The sequence below is a fragment of the Podarcis filfolensis genome (assembly GCF_964270895.1).
Source record: "Podarcis filfolensis genome assembly, chromosome: 5".
NCBI classification, from domain to species: Eukaryota; Metazoa; Chordata; class Lepidosauria; order Squamata; family Lacertidae; genus Podarcis; species Podarcis filfolensis.
In genome coordinates this window covers 73,722,742-73,744,421 of record NC_139608.1, presented here as the reverse complement: position 1 = coordinate 73,744,421, position 21,680 = coordinate 73,722,742, and the positions used below count along the sequence as shown (strand labels likewise).

Genomic DNA, 21,680 nt, shown 5'->3' with positions numbered 1-21,680 from the left:
TGCCTTACAAGGTGTAGCGAAGCTCACTGCCGCAGGCCGCAAGGAAGCAGGCAGGCAGCTGAAGGCTTTCCTTCCAGAAGGCGGAGGAAAGTTCTCTTTGTCTTGAGAGGCTCAGAATTAACTGCCTCTCATTAAAAACAAACCCTCTCTGGGAGATTCCAATGCGGCTACTGATATTGCCAGAGTGATGTTGCTACAGTTGATCGGAGGACTGACTTTTGACTTGTAAACAGACACCAACACATTTAAAGCACTTTAACAGCAAAATCTCCCCAATAATCCTGGGAACTGTCATTTGCCAAGGGTGCTGGGAATTGTAGCTCTGTGAGGAGGGTCTTCTAACAACTCCCAGCACCCTTATGAGATGACAACAACTCCCAGCATATGAGATGACCTTCAACAAGCACAAGTGGAAGATTTTAAGATATGTGGATACCATATACAGATCTATTTGTGTTACTGGACCACCGGCTACATACACCCCTCCTGCATAAAACTATTGCTTTGTTTCATTGGGGTTTAGTATGACTTACTTGACTATATTTCTTTTTGTTGTTGTCTTTTCTTAAAGTTCAATTTTTAAAAACCCTATAATAATAATAAAAAATCAGCACCTCAAACAAACTACAGTTGTCACGATTCTTTGGGGTGGGGGTAGGAGCCGTGGCTGTTAGAATGGTATGAGTATAGTGCGCTACTCATAAGCGGGGTAAAATAGCAAAAAATAAAATTGCAATTTCATTCACTTCTCCTTTGAGCCACAAGATGGAGATGAATCACCAGGCGTTCTCTGAACTGAATTCTTTCTGCACATAGTACTTGAAAACATGGCCTTCTGGGCCTCTCATGATTCTCCCCAACCATAATCTTTGCTGGCCCTGATTCACACCTCAAATGTGTCCTTAACTCTGATAATGCTTCTTGCTTGTCTGCATGGAAGATAGCAAGGGGTGCATGTGCTTGTGTAGAAACCAGCCTTCTGTAAAAAGGCAAAAATTACATCCATGGCTCCACTCGCTTTTCTGCTCACCACTGGCATGTGATCCTTGGAAGGTTGATCAGAAAGGAACAGGATCCTCAGGCTGGAAAAGTTTCAGCACCCTTGTGCTATGCCAAGTCATTGCTTAGATCAGTGCAATGCAGCAGCAAAATGAGGACAGACTCAACCATGATCTCTTATATTTTGGAAATGTACATCCAGGTTTTTTTCCTTTACATTTTGGGGGGCCCCCCAAGAGAGTGGGGCCCTAAACTATAGCTTGTTTAGCTTATACATAAATCCGGCACTGGTCTGGTGTCACTTTATATACTATGATGGTCCGCTTTTAACACTTGTATGTCAGTCCTGTATTTACAACCTCTGCTCTGCTGAGTGGTGCCCTCTACTGAATAAATTGCATAAATGGAGGACAGTCTCAGTTTTTACTTCGCTTTTTTGTGACAAAGCAAACATTTTTTTAAAAAAAGGAGGACCATCTGGGATCTCTGAACTACTTGAGATGCTGATGCACCAAGAACTGAATCACATAACCGTTTCTGAGTCAGAAATTATCCTCTTCCCCCTTGATTTTATCATTGATAAGAAAATGTGTCTTTTGGAAAGTTTTATTTGAAAAATACCCTATGTGGAGCTTCCCTTGTGCTCGATCTAGAAGCTGCAGTTAGAGTGCTGCAGCACGATTGCTGACAAGAGTTGAGGCCTTGTCGGTATACAAGACATGTCCTCAGATATTTTCACTGGGTTGCCAATTTGCTACTAGGCCAAGTTCAGGGTGTTACCATTAGTGTATGAAGCCGGTAAAAACATGGGAGCAGTGTAACTACGAAATCATATTCAACCACTTCAGTCAGTGGACTAGCACTGTTATGGGTGCCACATAAGAACCCTTTCCCCCTTTGTAAGAACTCAGTCTTTTAGTGTGGCAGCATCTACACTTTGGAACATCTAGCCTATACCAGGCAGACACCTTCACTGTACTGTTTTTGGCACCTGCTAAAAACATTTTTGTTTAGACAAGCCTACCCAGATAATTAGAAAGATGGTGTGAGTTTTAATCTGTTTTTAGTTTATTGTTACTTTAACTTCTGGAAATCCTTAAATTATTGTGGTCAATTCTTCTTATCAATAATTTAATTGTATTACCTTTTTGTAACCTTCTTTGAGGTTGTTGTTTTCCCCCCATGTTGCAAAATTTTCCATTTTGTTGTGCTTCGCATAAAGAGCTGAATGACAATAAACAGAAACAGTCTACAAAGAAGTTGATACTGTATGCCAGCACCAGTTGTTTCTATCAAGCCTATATAGGGAAAACTATTGGCTGATTGCTTGTCAATTGCAACCATAAAACATCTGATCATTTAAAAGTGAAATTCCTGAAATTTAAGAGCCTATAGTTTTGTTTTGGGTTGGTTTTTTTTTAAAAAAAATAAAAAATAAAGTAACCTTCAAGTTTTGCTAAAATAGAATTTTGACACAGGGTGAAACTATTTCAAAATCATGTGGTTGTTTCAGAACTTATATTTATTCCTTGATTTCACAGATTTTGGTTTAACACATTTTCTGGAGAAGTGAAATGTGAAATATTTGGACAGCAGCATCTTCAGTGGCGTTTAGAAGTGCAATTCATGCCATACTGTTCACTTCACAAGTAATGTGACCCAAATCCTGCTTGTGGCAACACATGAGATTGTATAACAGAAAGCATTTACCTTACCAAAGAAGCAAGCACTTCAAATTCATATTACATTCATGGTGATAATGGTCCGATTGCCTACATAGTTATCGAGATTTCTGAAGAGAGAAGCAATGTGCCGTCTTTTGCCAAAGACAAGCAAAAGCAAGAGGTCGGTTTAAAATACACTTTGTTCCATTGGAAAAATATTTAACTTGTGAAACTGTAGTATATACTACGTGTCAGAAAAAAGAAGTCACAGGAGAACATTGCTGGCTGCGTATCAGATACCTTTGTGCACTTTCATGTATACACAAAGGATCTGTGTGTGAACAAGCCCTTGCAACAGGAGCTCGACATGTACATTAGAGCTCAAGAACACACATTAATGCCCTTAGGCTGTAATGCAGCTGTATAGGCACAAGCAGGGCTTTGTGAAGAACGTAAGAACCTACTGGATCACGCCAGTAGCCCATTTAATCAAGCATCCTGTTCTCACAGCGGTCCATCAGATGCCTACAGGAACCCCACAAGCAGGATATGAGCACAATAGCCCCATCCACTCCTACGGTTTCCAGCACCGCTGGCAACAGCAAAAGGCCCCTTGTGCTAAAATGGAGTTTCATCTGCCACACCCAGAAATGGGTGCACCGTCCGGGCAAGAGGTGCTGGCTAAAAGCATTTCAAAGTAGTATAAAAATGTATTTTTGTGGGTTTTTTTAGCCTCATAAATAAGTGAGGAAATTACTAAAAATATCTTGCTGTGCAGTATAAAAAGAGGAGCAACTGTTCCGCACTTGTCACCTACACACTGGAAGCAACTTTGTAGGAGTAAATATTTGGAAGTGGCTTTTCAGCTTGATTGCTACCGTTCACGGTGTTCCAACATGGCAGCGCTGCCACCAACAGAAGCAGCCCTCCAAACAGAACACAAAGTCCGCTGAAGTAGAATGCTATGTCGTAAGACTTTGTCCAGTCATAAAACCAACCTGAAAAGCAACAACAACAAAAAGAGAAGCTGTCAGAAGTAGCTTTTGCAGAACAGATAAATAAAGCAACCTACTACCTCACAGCCAGGCGGTTAAAAAGTAAAAGGAAGAATACTTGCTGCATTTCCCCGAAAACAACATTGTAATTATAAAATAAATATTCTGCACAAGCAAATGAAGCAACACACTGTCAGCATTCACGTGCCACATCAGACTAGCCAAGCTGTGGCTTACAAGGGGCTGTCAAACCAGGACATTAATCCACAGTTTGAGGCTGCTTTGGGGACCACAATTTGCAGTAGTTTGCTATTGTGTCTGAATCTACAAACCATAGTTATAGTTACTGTTCTGCCAAACAGGCTGCTGCATCATGGAGACATGAGTGAACTTATGAAATTGAGCACTGAACAGGTAGAACTTGAGAGCAGACAAACTGCTATAAAGTACCTCAGAATACTTATATATGCCTGTTAAAACACAGCCTTACCTACAATTGGTGGTCCAAGACTGTTTCCAAGTCCAGCAAAGAACATCAGTATGCCATATGCATGTGTTAATTTTTCGATTCCTACAGTCTTTGTTGTAACATATGGAAAAATGGACCAATTGCCTGTCAGAAAACCCAAAACCCCTGAAAGTATTGCCAGTGTGATGTAATTTTGGGCAAACGGAATCAATACTAGTGCCACCGAAGTCAATATCAAAGTCAGGACATATAGATATAAGGTATTAATCCATTCAAAATCGGCCAGTATTCCTAGAACAAGTTTCCCAATGGCAGTCATGATGCCTATGACAGAAATGAGAGGAATGACAGTGTCATCTTCACCAATATTGGAACTTCTTGCAATGTCTTCCATGAGCAATGAAGGAGGAAAGCCGCCAATGTCAAAGAAGAAGATGGCAATAAAAAGTGATGAAAATACTTTGTTTTTAAAAAGTCCCAGCGTTTCCCCCCAGTAGTCTAAATATAACTGCCATTTTTTCTTGGCAAGCTGTTTACAGAAATAGGTCCGTTCTGCAACTTTCCGTCTGTAAGTCTCTCTCTCGTGTGGTGTTATTGTTAATAGATTGTTCTTAGTTATTGCTGACTCCTGCTTGCAGTCACCACAGGATGTTTGGTTCACACCTTTTCCTTCACTGCTGGCTTTTTCAAGTACATTTTCTTCATAAGCGTTCTTTTCTCTTTCATTATACATGAGGTATTGATCTGGAACCTTCTCGAGGATTGGCTTCTCTGGTAAGGCAGAACCACACGACTGCAAAGGTCTCATCAGACTCCCACACGCTAATATATTTAGAGACAATGCACCAACAATAAGCAGACACCCATCTAATCCATACAGTTCAATTAGCTCCCTCTGTAATGCTGCATATATAAAAACCCCAACGCTTGATCCTGAAAGGAGAGAATGGAAACATATAAATGAGTTCATAAAATACCCTACAACTTCAATGCTCCACACTGAACGTGTGATTTATGAAACTGGATAATAAATCCTGTGTTCGTAACACAGTTCAGGCCTCTTCATCAAGCTGAACAAAGAACTCCAGCCCATACTGTGGCCTGGCAGGAACTTGAGAACTCCCAGGCAGGCAAGCAAAAACAGGAAATTTATCAAGCTTCTCTGTGGGCTGTCATGCCATGGCTTAAGGGCTGCAATTACCAAGGTGGGTGTGCTTGGCAAAGTTAAATAGTTAAAATAATAGATGAACTACTGATAATTGTATTGGACATCACTATGGGCATAAATTTTCTTTGTAAAGGCAACAGATATGTTTAAATAAATAAACAACCATGTTAGGATGGCTATATGTCTACAAGTACCAGTTCTCTATTTTATAGATTGTCTGACTCAAAATTTTATTTACAGGTAAAAGACTTGTAAGAGAATATGGGTCTTGGAAGTGGCCCATCAACTGTTAACATCCAAACCAGGCATCCCCAGCCTGTGGCCCTCCAGATGTTTTGGCCTACAACTCCAATGATTCCTAGCTAACAGGACCAGTGGTCAGGGATGATGGGAATTGTAGTCCAAAACATCTGGAGAGCCAAAGGTTGGGGATGCCTGATCTAGGCAGCAGACTAAGAAAGCACACAGGTCCCCTGGGCACAGTCTCCCTCGCTATGATGAGTTTGCCAGATATTGCAGAACACATATTTTACAATAAATACAATGCTTACCAACTATAGATGCAAACCATGGTTTGCAAACCAAATTCAAAACAGTTCACTTTTCTATGAGACTTAAGATGCAATAATCACAGCTAATGAAACCATAACTAAGTCCTAAACCAGTATAAGGTAATTCAAAATAGAGATAAAAACCATACCTGTTGAAATTAGACCAAGTGCAAGGCCTCTGCGTTTTTCAAAATACTGACATGTGATGGTTACTGTTGCTGTGTACAATAAGCCACACCCGAGTCCTAAAAAGGCAAAGCATTAATCACAAAGAATCGAGCACTCTTGTTATTAACACTGCTAATGGTTCAGTTTTGATTCATTAAATTAAAACAGCACAGAAAGAGCCATTTTGAAAGTGAAACTCACGGAGCGCCCCCAATGCTACACGCTTCTTCCATTCACCTGAAGAAGGCTCGTGAGGCAGCTGCCTATATAAGCCTTTTTTGAATTCATCAAAACTGCACAAGAATTAAGTTGTCTGCTGTTGCTTCAGTTTTTTGTATGCCGCTTAGTGATTTTTTATATATATTAAGTGGTATAGAAATATAATAATAACAATTCTTTGCTGCTACTAACAAAAGGGAGATTTGACATTTTAATTTTGAAATCGAGACACACAACCCCTTCCAACCCCCTTTTTAGTTTAGGGGTTGTTCAAAAATAATCTCTCATGATTCTTACCAACAACAATTCCATAGGAAAAAAACAGGAAGTAGATATTGGGTGCAACGCTGCTCATCATCAAACCCCCAGCAACCATAAAACCACTGAAGATTGTTACAGGTCTTGCTCCAAAAGCAGATACACATGAACTGCAAATAGGACCTAGTTAAGAACAAGAGGAGTGAATTGTGAAAAGGAAAGAACAGAAAAGAAAATAGTGTTCCATAAGCAAGTGCTAAAGAGATCTCTCCCCTTAGCAGAATTGCTCTCAATATGAAAGAAGGCATCTATTTTTAAAAGATCCATGACGCATGGGGAACTGAGATCACCTCTCTGTTTCCAATCAGTTGTTTATGTCTTGGCTGAACCAGGAAATGGTGGTCCAGTTATGGCTCCAAGAGTCAATGAGGCTACCTACTCTTTCACCAACATCTGCTTCCCCACATGATCTCTGCCCAACTAGAGTTTGAAATAATTCTGTAGTCCTTGCCCCTCCCGTCCATCTACAGTGTGCCACAGTTAGTGCTTCCACCTAGTATACCCGTTGTTGGATTTCCTCGAGCTAGGTGACAAATTAAGCAGTTTTATAACAAAGAGTATTGTACAGCTAAACTTGAAAAAGCACAAATTTAGTCTTTAAGAATATATTTTACCTATATCCTTTGGACTTCAATCTCCTCTGTATGGATCATGAGGGCTTACACATATATTTACACACTTAACATGTTAAACTTATAAAAACAGGCAGAAATGCATTACTGTCCCCAAAGCATTCACAGTGCAAATTATGCAAGGCGATTTCTGAAAAACCGAACCTCTTTCCCCTGGCCTTGTGACCTTGTGCAGGATAAGGGGTTGCTACCCGAGTCCTGCCTGAAATCCTGAGGTTTCACTAGGTAACCCCCTCTCTCCAGTCAGGACACCCATCCTGAAAATATGTTTGATCAAGAACTGTTAACTTTGTATGCAACTAGTTTTACAGGGGAGCAGCTTTATGTGAGACAAGCTCCCACTGTGCCACTCTCTAAGGTGTGTTGCTGCCAAATCCGTTTTATCTAGCAACAATGTCCTTTATTACTTCTCCTGCTTCTGGGTTGGCTACTAAAAGAGCCCTCAAAGCTCACATTTCAGAGGAATAAAATAGTTGTTTAACCCCAAAAGAACATAATCAAAATATAGAATATACAACAGCACTAACAGGTGCAGACACATAAATACATATTGCCTGCAAGCTTCCTACAGTATTTTTCCCTACAAATCTTTCCAGATGTTTGCCAGATATTGTAGAACACATATTTTACATGCAAAAGGTCCCAAGATCCTATATTCAATCCCTAGCATCTTAAGTTAGGGCTAGCAAAGCCACCTGCCTAGAGCCATGCACAGCTGCTGTCAGTCAAGTGTAGACACTAGATGGACCAATTGTTCTGACTTATAAGGCAACTTCCTACATTCCTAGACTCAAAGTAGGGACTTGGAAGTAGACATGATATTTGATCAGCGGCATACATAACTGATGAGACAAAACACTGTAATCTTAAAAAGGGGGCAGGAAACATAAGCATAAATATTTCCATCAAATTGCTTCTAAGCAAGCATGGCTAGGATTTCAACTGGAAAGAAAGTTGTTCTTAATGATTTCGCTTGACCAAGTAAGCAAAATAGATGCACAGTTCTATGCTGGCAGTGCTTACCCCAGTGGATGTTTGATCTAATGGCAAAGGTAAAATGGCGTATCACAAGAAATCCAGAAACTAAACCTCTCTATCATTACGACATTCTTCTGCTATTTCAGTAAACCTTGAGCATCACTCAAGAACCTAAGAAGAGCTCTGCTGAATCAGGTCTAAAACCCATCTAGTCCAGCACTCTATTCTCATAATAGCCAGGCAGATAAATACCTTCCCCAAAAAATCTTCAACTTTTTTGGAAATTCTTTTTAGAAATTCTTTTAAATAGAAGATAATATTAACAGAGTATTAACAGAAGAGTTGTACTGATGCAGCAAGGAACTGTACAAGACAACAGGTCCCTGCTTCCAAGTCAGGATTCTGTAGTCTTCCACAACTCTTCATTCAAATGAAGCTGATAGAGACCCTTAAAGAAACTAAATGTAGAAACTATCAATAGAAACTACCAGTGTGCCAGGCAATGTGCAGGAAAACAGTTATTTCTTGCTAAGAGGCTGGCATAATGTATTAAGTTTTTTCGCTGAGCTGGTTTAAAAAAGGCTTAACTCTAAAGTGGTCTACTTACACAGCAAATTTTATAGCATGTCACAAAAATGGGAGTACTATGGAAGACTTCAGAATAGACTAATTTGCCACTATATCTTAATGAGCTGTCATGAATTAAGTGGTGTGCTACATTGTTACAACAATGAGTGAGTTAGTTGCAAACTGCAACCACATACCAGCAATGGGATTGTATTAGTGCAAGTTATTTAGTAAGAAATAGACAAGGTATCAAAGAGCATTCTTAGCATGGTAAGCATGTCTGACCTGGCAGTGCATGCAGTCATAGGCAGGAAACCTAAGCCTGGACCTACAGAAGTTCATGCAGATGACAAAATGTACAAGTGCTTTACCGTCCTGCACTCAAGCTCTGGTCACAGGGGGGATGAGCCTGGTGAATCTCTAACACGAGACCAGGGACCACAGCCTGAGCCTGGTGGTCAGGAGGCTGCAGAACCTGAACCAGGATGCTTGTAGACATCTTCCCCATAAGCCCGCTTTACCTGGGGAGTCAATGCAGAAGGAAGCACTCCTTCTGGACAGGGAATTGGCCCTTTAAAAACATGCATTCTTCCAGCAGGAGAGCAGAACCATGGGCTGGACAGGTGGACTCAAAAGACCCCACTCCACCTCCAGTTTTTGCCAGAGCACAGCTGCTCACTTGGAGCTTTCCATAGTGCTGCAACCACCAGAATGCTAGCAGCTGTTGACTCTGCCATAGCATCTTCAATATTCTGGCAAATGGAGGGGAACTATAAGCCATCTCTAGCTATATGCTCTTCTAGTTTGCTTGGGGAAATGGGGCACAGTAACCAAGATAACATGCACTTTTAAGGACCGAAGTAGAAGTTATGCTAAACTAGAAGCTGCTGCCAATGATGGAAGCTCTGTGGTTTAGCAGCAGCTGTCCTCTGCCTCTGCAATGTCTGGTAGACATTTCCATGTCATTATGTTCCCTTCCCTGTCCCCTCATTGGTGGCTGCTGGCAGAAGGCATGGGGAAATTTGAGGACATAGGTATAAATTTTGTTTAGTTTTATGAAATGAGAGCCAAACACGGGGCTCCATTTTTGGCAGCAGACACACAGCTAAAGTGTTGAATTTCCAGATATTTAGGGAGGCATTAAAGCCATGGTTAATGGCAAAAACTTTTTTCTTGGTATTTCTTCCAGTAATACTCCGTAAAACTATTTGCCACCAAGCCCTAAAGGTACAGGAGAAATTGATGGTAGATTTAGATCTCACCAATGTAGATGTCAGAATTCAAGGGCAAAAGCTTCATGCTTTCACTTGAATGTTCATGAGCATTACATCTAAAATATAGATAATAATTATAGGTATATAAACAGTGATAACACAGCACATAGGCCAAGGAAGAGAGAAAAACTGCATTTGCTTTTAAAAAATAAACACAATGGGCTGGATCCAAACTAAATTAGGCACACTTTGGTACCATTTAAATCAATGGGAAAAAATATTCATGAGAGGACTTGCAAAAATATGAGGGTTTTCACCCCATAATATTTAAAATAATAAATGTTCATTTACACAAAACCAATACATTTATTGTCTACAGCTATAATGACAGAAAAAGAAGAAATCTCAGTAACCAGCTCTTGGTTATCCAAATTAGTTATCCCTTGCACACCTAACATTTAGAAGAGCACAGGGAGCATTCAATAAATGAGGCTCTATTTCACTAAGAATTACCTAAAACCAGGGGTAGGCAACCAGGGACCGGATACAGCCCAATTACCTTCTAAATTTGGCCCGCAGACAGGAATCAGCGTGTTCTTACATGAGTAGAATGTGTCCTTTTATTTAAAATGCATCTCTGGGTTATTTGTGAGCAAATAATTCATTTATTATTATTTTTTCAAAATATAGTCTGGCTCACCACATGGTCTGAGGGACGGTGGACCGGCCCATGGCTGAAAAAGGTTGCTGACACCTGCCTAAAACTCACTGTACTGTAAGAAAAGAAATCAAGTGGGATTTTTTTTTTTCACTAGCAGGGGGCTTACGAGAGTTTACGGCTTGGGAAATTAGGCTGGATGTTTTGCCATACATCTTCCTTGCTTTGGTTGATGAGGCACCTCCAAAGAGCCTTGGTTGCCATGGAGAGGGAAACAGGATAACCATCCCTCCTGCAGCTGGCAATGCCATTTCTAAAGCTTAAATATGATGTCCTTATGACCCACTCCTTGAAATCCAGCAAATCACTTTTCAAGGGCAATGCGTTTTTCTTCATAAGTACTGGTGATAAATATTTTGATCCAAACTTCATCACCACATAAAAAAATAATCTTTAAAATCATATTTTATGGGCAAAATCCTGTCTTAGATTGAATCCCTGAGAGGCAGAGTGATGTGGTGTTGGTGATACAGAGTACCAGGCTAGGACTGGGGAGACATAGTTTCAAAGCTTCATTTAGCCATGGAGTCCTTAGGCCAGTTACTCTTTCTCATCTACCTCGCAGAGCTGTAGTGAGGATGAAAGAGGACAGGACAGAACTCCATGCACCACCTTGAGCTCTTAATAGGAGACAGGATATAAAGGCAAACACTAAATCCCAGTATTAAACTGGAGATTGTACTGGAGAAGAGAGGGATGTGGTTGTGTGGGACTTTCTGCAACAAATTTGGTCCCTGCCAGCCATGCTGCCCCAGTCTACTATAAGGACCAAGAACAGTTTTTAAAGCCTGTGTGGTTTGCAGAAGGTACATATTTTATTCACCTTGCCACGACATCCAAATCAACACTTTACACCAGAGTTTTCCAAACTTTCATGTTGGTGACTCACTTTTTAGACATGAATCATTTTGTAATTCAGTTTTACTAGCAAACTGGAGGTTAAACTAACCCCCTTCCAGACCTGGGAGGAATGTGGGGAGATTTGCGCTACACACTGCAGTCGGCACACTAACGTGCCGCAACACACAGTTTGGAAAGCTCTGCCTGTGTAAGGCAAGCAGCTTGCCTCAGAACTACAACTGGAAACCACAGTTTAAATTGAGATGCCCAATAAATAGTGGGTCTTTCTAAGTTACAACACTCAGTGTTATGTGCGAAGATATCATGTGGAATTGTATAAAAGCTGGTTCATCAACTTCTTATATTTAAGAAAATTAGTTTCACAGCATGACTTTGAGAGCTCAAAGGATTAGAGTCCAGCTTACAGCCTACAATTATCATATTGCAAATTCAAGTTTTTTGCTTAAAAAAAAATCAAGAGAAAGCTCTGCAGGTTGAAAACAGTGTCTGCTTCCTTACTGAATTTTTCAATGACCAGGGTAATAAATTTTCACTTTTCACAGAACCTTGTCCCTCCACTGAATTGTGCAGTATTTAAAAATACCACAAACACTGAAAAATCATTTCAAAAGATCAGACATATGCCCAACATTCTCTGGATGGCACCCATCATTTGAACTATTTCCAAAATAAACATAGCTCCTTTGGGTTGTGGTGAGCTTACAAAACTGGACTTTCTATTTGCATTAAAAGCTGGTGCAGATGTTTCACTTCTGAAGGTTTTCTATTTCTTGTTTCATGTTTCAACTAACACCTGAAGCAGATAAGTGTATAAGACTGCTGTAGCTATTTCTATTATTTGAAAAATTGCATATTTCAGGTTTTCTAGCTCTGAAAATAGCTGCTGCAATCTTCCATCTTCCTAGGTCAAATATTATTACACTGCTCACACAAGCTGGCTTCAGCAACATCTACATTGGCTTTCCTACTGTCTGCTAAGCTTGCAATCTTAAGAACAATTACTATGAATAAATTCAATTGAATTCAGTGCTGGGGACTAGCTTCTGGGTAAAACCACACAATCCAGAGCATGTTATCAGGAAAGAGAATATGTTTACCTAATTTTCATTAGAGGTCAATCCTTACTCCAAGCCATCATACCAATTTACTTTAGTTATTTGCAATTTCTCAAAAGTTGCATGTTTTCAACTTGACGACAGTCAAATGACATTTTCTTTCTTTATATTCTTATTCTAATATATGCAAGGAACTATTCTTAAAAGAATTCATTTCTTTCAGGCCAGAAATTTAAAGATAACGTATATGCATTTTAAAAGCATTTAATAAGTAAACACTTCATTTTAAATCATATGCTTTATCTAAAAGACTTACTTGCAAGTAGTCCAACTCCACTTGCAAGGGAGCCAACCCATGCAGTCTTTCCTTTTCCTTCTCCAAATAGATCCAGCCATTCTAGATAGAGAACTCCAACAGCTAATGGAGATCCATAGCACAAGAACTGGGTAAAGAAGGACACCAGTACAATCATCCAGCCCCATCCACCATCTGGTGACTTCTGGAACACCATTTTCCAGGATAAATTCAAGGGTCAGAAGCAACTCTATATAAAAGAATGCAAAGAAATAGAAAACAGAGTTGATAAGAAGGAACACAGAGCACCAAGGGAACTGGAGACAGATTCTTCCACTGGGAAATGCATACTATGTGAACTGGCTCTTAGTTTACCCAGTTGCCTAAACTCCATGAAGAGCTCATTGTAAACATACAAAGATCTGAAAGTTTGCAACATTCCCCAAGTGTCTTAAAAAACCTGGAAGTCTCATCCTGCTAACAGGTGGTGTTCAGATTGCCTAGGACTGGGTACTATGGTATTAGAATTGATATAACAATGACCTGGGAGCCAGTTCAGCTTCATTGAATGAAATATTTGTCAATGGTGTTTTAACAACTGACCTCAACATCATGGCTGGTCAGAAGCTCCTATTAAGAGCTGCTGGCCTCACATTGTGGAACCAAAGTTTGGAGAAATGTTTGTTTTGCAAGGAGGCAGAAAGGAACACGTTTGCTTGCTTTGAAGGCATAAGGATAGCCGGATAGGGTTGACTATTCTGAGACTATGTACCATGTATAGGACGACACAGGAGCCTCATGTGAGCACAATCTGAATTCCCAAAGATAGTTGAAGTCATGTTGTGTAATATAAAGTAATTAACCAGAAAACAATCAGAGGTTTTGGTTCCCAAGGCAGAGGATTTAGCATAATCGTCGTTTCTACAGAAACTGAATACAGTATATCCAAATGTCAAAAAGCATGAGGATGCAAAATAAGTATTACAAATAATGATTATTTTTTTGTAAAAGAAAAGATAGTCAGAATTATAATGGGAAGGACATAGAAATATCAATTGCATCATGAATTTCAAGTTAAAAGAAAATCCAGGAAGGAAGGAAGGAGGGAAGGAAGGAAGGAAGGCCTTCCGTATAAATATTACAAAGTTGCAAAGTACTTTTTAAAAGGGGAAAGTATATTACTTACAGAATAGAATCTTGTCATTCAGTCTTCTAGAACATGCTGTTTTTGTGTATTTGGCAATTCAACCTGCAGAGAAATATCAGGTACATGTAACCGAAGCAACTCTTACTGTACCAAGTGGCGGAAATGAACATGGAAATAGGAAATTCTGGTATGAGGTTGATTTTTATACACTTTCATACCAATTTCAAAAGATCCTATTCTCTGGAACAAGCAGACAGAAAGAAAAATCATGACCCAACTCCTACCATCACTCAAGCTCTTGACAGCAGCCTTGGACCGAAGGAAAGTAAAAAGGAGGTCAATGCAAGTAAGCTTTGAAACTTGCAATATTTTATAATGATTTACAGAACTCTAAGGTGACGGTTGATTTTATTTATTGCCTGGCAATGACTTGTCCTTAATGTATAATCATTTTACCCCCCTATAGATAAGATAGATATTGACCTTTAAACCCAATGTTTGGAACTGAATATTACATAATTATGCCCAACAAACAACATTTATGTAATGGATCCCACATGTTCACTTCATGTACACTTATCTCAGGAACCCTTCCAATTGTAAAATAGGCCAGTATAACCCCATATTGCAGTCTGGGTTGCTGAGACTGAGGAAACAGTGAGTTGCCTGAAGCCTTTCAAGTTAGTCTGTAGCTATAAGAGGCAAGACTGGATCTTCCCAGATCACACTTTTAGCCACCATACTATCCTAGCTATTTTATGAGAAGTAGGGGTTGTTTTTATACACTTCTCTTTGCAAACAAAATAAACAAGCAAATATAGCAGCTCCCCAAAAAAACAAATATCCCATCCAAAAACAGCTTGATGCATGGGGTTGGGGGCAAGAGGCATCCCCACAAAAAGTTGCTAGAGGACTGCCAACCTACATAATAAATAATAAATAATTTATTATTTATACCCTGCCCACCTGGCTGGGTTTCCCCAGCCACTCTGGGTGGCTTCCAACAAAATATTAAAATACAGTAGTCCAAACATAAAAAGCTTCCCTAAACAGGGCTGTCTTCAGATGTCTTCTAAAAGTCTGGTAGCTATTGTTCTCCTTGACATCTGGTGGGAGGGTGTTCCACAGGGCGGGTGCCACTACCGAGAAGGCCCTCCACCTGGTTCCCTGTAACTTGGCTTCCCGCAGCGAGGGAACCGCCAGAAGGCCCTCAGCACTGGACCTCAGTGTCCGGGTAGAACAATGAGGGTGGAGACGCTCTTTCAGGTATACTGGACAGAGGCCATTTAGGGCTTTAAATGTCAGCACCAACACTTTGAATTGTGCTTGGAAATGTACTGGGAGCCAATGTAGGTCTTTCAAGACCGGTGTTATGTGGTCTCAGCGGCCGCTCCCAGTCACCAGTCTAGCTGCCGCATTCTGGATTAGTTGTAGTTTCCAGGTCACCTTCAAAGGTAGCCCCACATAGAGCACATTGCAGTAGTTCAAGAGACCACAGGTGTGAGGTGCCATGATCTGCACCAATGTTTACATTTGTACTGGTATGCAGTGGGGCTAAGAGGGTAGAAGGCTAAGGATCAAAAGAACCTCATACCAGACTTGAGAAGTGTACAAGAGTTCATGGTTACTAAAATACGAATGACCAAAAGTTAATATTATAACATTTGAAAATCTTATGTTAGTCATTGGTGGCGTTTTACTCATAGCATTATTGCCTTCGCAATTGCTGACCATTCAATATTTCTAACCATTGCTACTGAAAAAACAGGATTGCATCCAGTTAATTTCTAGTCACAGTAGGCACACTGAAATTAATGGACTCACGTTAGTCATATCCATCAATTTCCATGGATTTCTCTGTTCTCTTTTAAAGCTTTCATTCAGTTGTCTTATTTCTTTGGTAATCAGAAAGCTGTAAACAAAAAATTTAACTCCTCTACACTTGGCCCTGTTTCTACTAAAGTTAAGTTTTGGCATGCAACTTGATTCTACCTATCCCCTCAGGAAGTAAGTCCTAATGATTAAAGGAACTTACTCAGGTAAGTCCCAGTGAAAGTGTTGGATACCAGATAGCTGTGACTAACTTGTGCCATTAGTTTCAGTGCAACTTAAAACATTCACACTCACTGGATTAGGGCCCTTGTCTACCTACCAAAGGCTAGATTTCATAAAATAAAAATGTATTCCCAATTCACATTTCATGGCTTCTGAACTGTCATAGAAGAAAAATATAACCAGGAGGAGGAAATGAGCTTACTGTTTAAATAAATAAAAAGCACATCACTGGATTGCTAAATAGCAAGAAGCATTTCCAATGGCTTCTTGAATCAAGCTGCCAGCTGACATCTTAGTTACAAAGTCTAACATCTGAAAGCTGTAATCTTACATGCCACAATCCATGTCGGCTCCTTTCAGAGTCTCGTCTCCATTTCAGTAAGTGCATGCAACTGGGTTCTTATTTTAAAGAAGGGATGCAGGGTTTTATAGGGTTGTTCTCCTACTTACCCATACGGCAAACTTCCTCTTAAATGATACACAGATCTAAACTATTTATTACCTCACAGTATCCCCAAACCACTTCAGAGCTGCTTATGACAAACAATACACATTCTCAGAGATCACTAATAAGTGAACTTCCTTTACGTTACCTGGTTTCCAGATAAAATCTGTTTTCCGTTTGTGGTTAACAAATTTAACATCTCTTGCCCAACACTCTAGAAAGCACTGTTCTCAATAGCCTACAATCCTATCACGCTCTTGGTTAAACAGAAACTAATTATTTCCACTTCAACACTTTGTGCAGAGAAGCAAAGCACAAGGATTATTGTTCCTGTTTTCAGACATTTCTATTCACTCACAATAACTTTTTGCCAAGTGTCTTCCCCCCCCCCCCAAAAAAAAAACTGTCAAATTGATAAACAGTAGCATAGAAAGAATGCAATGCTACATGGAATTGCACTAATAAGACTCAGGGGAAGTTGTACTGAGCTTTCATGACACCTGACATTAAACAGCTGAAAATACTTTTAGAAAATAACCACTAAATGTTTGCATTGATTTAGTTGTGTTTGTTTAGGTAACAATGGTTAACTGAGGGAAGCAGTCTTATTTTAACATGTTTCGGCACTTATCTAGAAGTCAGATCAAGGCAACGCTATGCAGCTCACCATGCACACAGACTGAAAAAAGACAATGACAACCAATATAATATTGTGCAGGAATTACCAACTATAGTGTTGCTTGGTCTACTGTTTGGTTTTTAAAGTAGATTCCCCATGGCCCACTAAAGTGCTTTCAATTTGCACAGCAGAACTGAATAATCAAGACCTCTGAACAGTTAAAGCACAACTAATCTGCACTAAGTGATCCTGAGCATGCATTCTTGCTTAACGTAAGAAGTGCTTTGTTGGAGGAGACCCAAGGTTCACATAGTCCAACATTCTTTGTAAGAATTCTGCGAACCACTAGTTGGTTGTAGCTGAATTTCTGCCTTGTTATAGGATAGAGTTTTAGTCAAGTACACATGAGAACTGGGTTCAAAGATACACTTGGTCATGAAACTCACTGGATATCCACCCATCCATCCATCTCTCTCTCTCACACACACACACACACACACACAGAGAGAGAGAGAGAGAGAGAGAGAGAGAGAGATTGTTGGGAGGATAAAATTAGATAATCCTGCATATCCTACCCTGAGCATCTTGGAGAAAGGGTGGCACACAAGCAGAGGAAAATGTGGAAAATGCAAGGATAATTAAAGAAAAGGCTTTAACTTACCAGAAGCGGTCACAGCAAGTCAGCTAACTTTAGCAATGCAGCCTTAAGTATCTGGCATATCTGCTTCCTGATGTTTCCAATCCTTCCTTCTTACTTAATCCACAACTGACAACAAAAAAACAACAAAAACAGGAAGACTGTCTCCTTACTTAGTCCACAGCTGACAACAACAAAAACCGAAATCATCCTACGGCCTTCAAGAATACTGGAGTGCCATCAGGGGGCAAACCAATAAGAAACATGGGAGGGGGTTATTTTTAATAGGGGGGGGGGGAACCAGTTCTAGTATTTTAACACTAAGTTGTGAAGTAGAAAAACCTCCTCAGACATACAACTGGCTTTATAAAATGAAGCTTAAAAATAATCTTAACTTCCAGAGACACACACTTAACTCCAGGCTGTCATAAGACAACATGCACTTCAGCCTCAACACATTTATACCCTTTAACTCTCAGGGTATCTTGAGGCAAGCTGAGGATAGGCTTAAACACAGTGATATCCTCATGCTTGAATGTTAACAATACACTTAATTAAGTTTCCAGAATGAAATTTTAAAAAGAGGGGACACAATAAACCTATGTGGAAATTAAAGTACCTTTAAATAAAGGAACACCTTGTTGTCCTTAAGGCACTGTGACGTTCTCGTTTAAGGGATGAGCTTGCAGCTTATCTTGGAACTATGACCAAAGAAAAGGAATTTATTGGAAAGAAATTTGGACTCTGCACTCTGGATTCAAATCCTGGCACTCAGCAGATGACTGAAGGGGAACTACCTCTTAGGTCTTCCATCAGTAAAAAGAGCAAGAGTCTTGCAAGGGCAAATAAGATAACGTGGCAGTAATGTATTAAGTGTTCTATCGAAATTATATTTAAAGTTGGTTAAACCATCAATGGGACTCCTTAGCACCAGCCTGAGACCCAAACTCCAAAAGTAGCCTATTTAACAGTGTTAACATTTCCTTCTCCCAGAACATATGCAGCTTTTTCGCTTATGTGTCACTGGTGGGACAACCACCTTTGACAGTTGTAGCTCATTAACCACAGGAAACACCTTGTGTTCACATAACATAAAACAAGCATGCTTCTTCCAGATGACAGTGGGTACAGTGTGCAGGGACAAAATTAACTTGGGAATAGTGCACTGATTGTCCACAACATACAGTTCTAACCGGAACTTGAGGAATTTTAAGAGCCCAGCATCTTCTATTCCTGCTTGTTTATACAATGGTCATCAACGCACATGGGAGGTTTGCGGGATAACAAGCTGAAACAGCCTGCATGAGTTTTTAGTATTAAGCTCCGTACAGTGGGCGGGGGGGGGGGGGGAGGGAGAGGGGGAGAGGGAGAGAGAGAGACAGAGAGAGAGAGAGAAGCCTAAGAAAGGACAATATCAGCAAGTTAACCTCACGAAAGCTGGCTAGAATCCCCCGGAGCAGACAACCAGGAAATGAAGCTTTCGCTGCCCTGCCATAGCATTACTGCAAAAAAGAGAAGAAGTTAATTAACATCATAGTCCAATGCATGCTTGCTCAGCAGCAAATCCCACTACGTCCAAGGGTAGGGAGCAGGGAGAGTGCAAGGGGAGAAGATCTGCAACCTGCAGAAGCAACCTGAGCAAAAGCTATGTACTCTCTTGGCGGCGACCTGCGCTTGCTCGTTGTTTTGGGGCGGGGGTCGACTTGCTCGCTTAAAAAGCACAGCAAGCGGCTCAATCAGGGCTTGCAGAAACCTCCCCGCGTCTGCAGCCCACGACACTGCTGCAGTCTCCTGGCTGGCTCCCCTTTGCACCACACATCCCTAGTCCAGGCAGTCTTTATTTAATATTTTAATTCCCCCCACCTCCCTGCGGCTAATAAAGTTGCTGCCCCTCCCGCCCCAGCCCCCAGTGTGACACAGCAATCCCCCACCCACTCCCAGCCCCCTAAATATTCCCACGGGGCTCTCCCTCTGTCCCCCCCACCCACCCCTCTATTTACCTGCCGCCGTCCCGGGTGGGGGGTGGCAAGCCAGGAAGGCTCGCTCTGCGGCGACAGGAATCCCACCCACCCCCAGGGCGGGGGGCGGCCCTCTATTTATTTGCGCCCTCAGGCCGAGAGGGGCTGCTGGAGGGAGAGAGGGAGGCAGCTAGCCGGCCGGCCGGTGGGCGCGCGGGCCGCCTTCCAGCGCCGAGCTCTCCTTCTCCCCCGCCGCCCTCCCGGGCTCCTTTCATCCTCCGGCGGGGAGGCGCTGCCGTGTGGAGGCAGCCAGAGCCGGCGGCCGGTACAAACCGGTTGCAACTAAGCGAGCGTGTGGGGCGTGTGCGTGTTGTGTGTGTTTTCCTTTCTGCTGAGGAAAAAGGCGGCGCTGCAGAGGCTCGGGCTGCAGCCGCCACCGCCGGAGAGAGAGAGAGAGAGAGAAGGCGGCTGAGGCGCCTCCGTCTGTCCCCATAAACCTCTGGCTGGCTGGCTGGCCCTGCAAGAAGAGAGAGGGGCGGGGATGGGCAGCAGGCGGCGCCTTTTCGAGGCAGCGAGGCGGGAAATGCCGCCGTCAAAGCGGAGGCTGCTGCTGGGTGCCGAAGTCGGCGCTCTTCCTGCCCCCGGGAGGAGGTGGTGGTGGCGGGAAGCCCCCTCGCCCACCTCCCTCCCTGCGTCCCACGCGGCTTCTCCGCCGCGGGGTCAGCGAGGGGTGAAGCTAACACACACAGACATAGGCAGCAGCCAGTGCCTTCTCAAGCGTTCACGGGCGGAGACCCGAACCGAAAAAGTCACTTTTTAAAAACTCCCCGTCGGGGGAAAAAAGGTTACGCGTTTTCTTAAGCACCTCGAACAACTTCGGCGCACGTCTCCACCTCAAAGCCTTGCACACACCTTGGTAACGACAGGCTTGGTTTTTCTTCGGTTGGCTTTCTTTTGCGCGGGTCAAGTTTGGGGTGAATCTCTTTATGCTGATGCTTCTAATGCTAGGTGGAGCAGAGTGAGTTGCCTTGGTTTAAAACACACACAAAGAGAGTTATCTGCTTTGTCCTTTAATCTGGGAGCAGCTTTCTCTGACACAATGGAGGTATAGCAGCTGAAGAGTGCTGGCTTTGCAAAAACAATTGTCAAGGCAAGACATTGCAGCATTTCTATACGCTTGCTTTTATATTCTGCGTTTGGCACCGTGCACACACTTCACTCCAAGCTTCCTAAAGCTGCCTAATCTCGCATCCCAGACTCAAACCTATACCTTTCTGCTTCTCGCATGCAGAAAGAGGCCATAGAGGTGCTTCTCAAGTCTCTTGCATTCCAGCGAAATCTCCCTGTTAACTTTGTGTATCGTTAAAAGTGGGGCAATAAAAGTTCGTTGGATGAGCTACACACCCTGGATCACTCCATTGTTCCTACACCAGGAAATAAGAGGACTTGGCAAAGGATTAAAGGATCACACATGGTATATAAGAACCCCTAAAATAGATAAAAGCAAGATAACTATTTCCTTCCTCCATATTTAAGCAAAGCAGGGTTAGGTCCTTTCCCTCTTACCATTCCTTCTAATACCAGGAACATACAAAAGCCTGGATATGAGGGAATTTCCCAGACACTTTTCTGTTCACATCATTTTCTAAGATAGTTACTGAAGTGGGCAGTAAAGACCAGGTTTCCTAACATTTAAGCTTGCATTTATTGCTATGTACACATTAGCTTAAAGTGCTGCTAGGTCATTCTGTTTCTCAATTTGGATCAAAGTTGTTTTGGGGGACACAGTATTTCATAAGGAACAAAAGAGTAGATACGGGGTAGACATGGATTGTGACTAATGTGCACGCACCACTTCTCAAGGCAGCAATGGGAGTGCACCACATTTCATTAGTGTGTGCGCCCCGGGGAATTTTGCCTTTGTGGACAAGAGGAAGGAGTGCTCTTG

The 21,680-nt window shown here is 41.7% G+C and overlaps 2 protein-coding genes across 18 annotated transcripts in view; both read right to left on the bottom strand.

Moving 5' to 3' along the window:
- LOC310762957 (protein FAM13A-like) overlaps positions 1-3,578 on the bottom strand; it is a 52,355-nt gene extending 48,777 nt beyond the window's left edge. Inside the window, exon 1 of one of the 4 annotated variants that reach the window (XM_083614849.1) lies at positions 2,710-3,578. The gene's annotated coding sequence lies outside the window, so the exon portion shown is untranslated. Of the gene's footprint in view, positions 1-8; positions 607-2,143; positions 2,348-2,709 lie in introns of those variants that run through there. The other 3 variants (XM_083614847.1, XM_083614850.1, XM_083614848.1) reach the window with 3 other exon arrangements.
- SLC16A9 (solute carrier family 16 member 9) lies at positions 2,504-21,367 on the bottom strand. 14 transcript variants are annotated; one of them, XM_083614793.1, is made up of 11 exons: positions 20,645-21,367; positions 19,202-19,276; positions 18,394-18,475; positions 17,799-17,903; positions 14,058-14,120; positions 12,893-13,121; positions 9,991-10,058; positions 6,531-6,674; positions 5,996-6,091; positions 4,149-5,060; positions 2,504-3,661 (listed from the first exon to the last, which is right to left on the bottom strand). In XM_083614793.1, exons 6-11 carry the CDS (start codon positions 13,057-13,059, stop codon positions 3,477-3,479), a joined length of 1,572 nt encoding a protein of 523 aa, XP_083470919.1. In that variant the 5' UTR covers positions 13,060-13,121; positions 14,058-14,120; positions 17,799-17,903; positions 18,394-18,475; positions 19,202-19,276; positions 20,645-21,367; the 3' UTR covers positions 2,504-3,476. The 14 variants fall into 14 exon arrangements, with proteins under 14 accessions (XP_083470919.1, XP_083470923.1, XP_083470914.1 ...); XM_083614797.1 differs by lacking the exon at positions 20,645-21,367 and adding an exon at positions 20,598-20,615 and having other exon boundaries at positions 17,799-17,958; XM_083614788.1 differs by lacking the exon at positions 20,645-21,367 and adding an exon at positions 20,598-20,615.
- Positions 21,368-21,680: the final 313 nt, after the last annotated feature.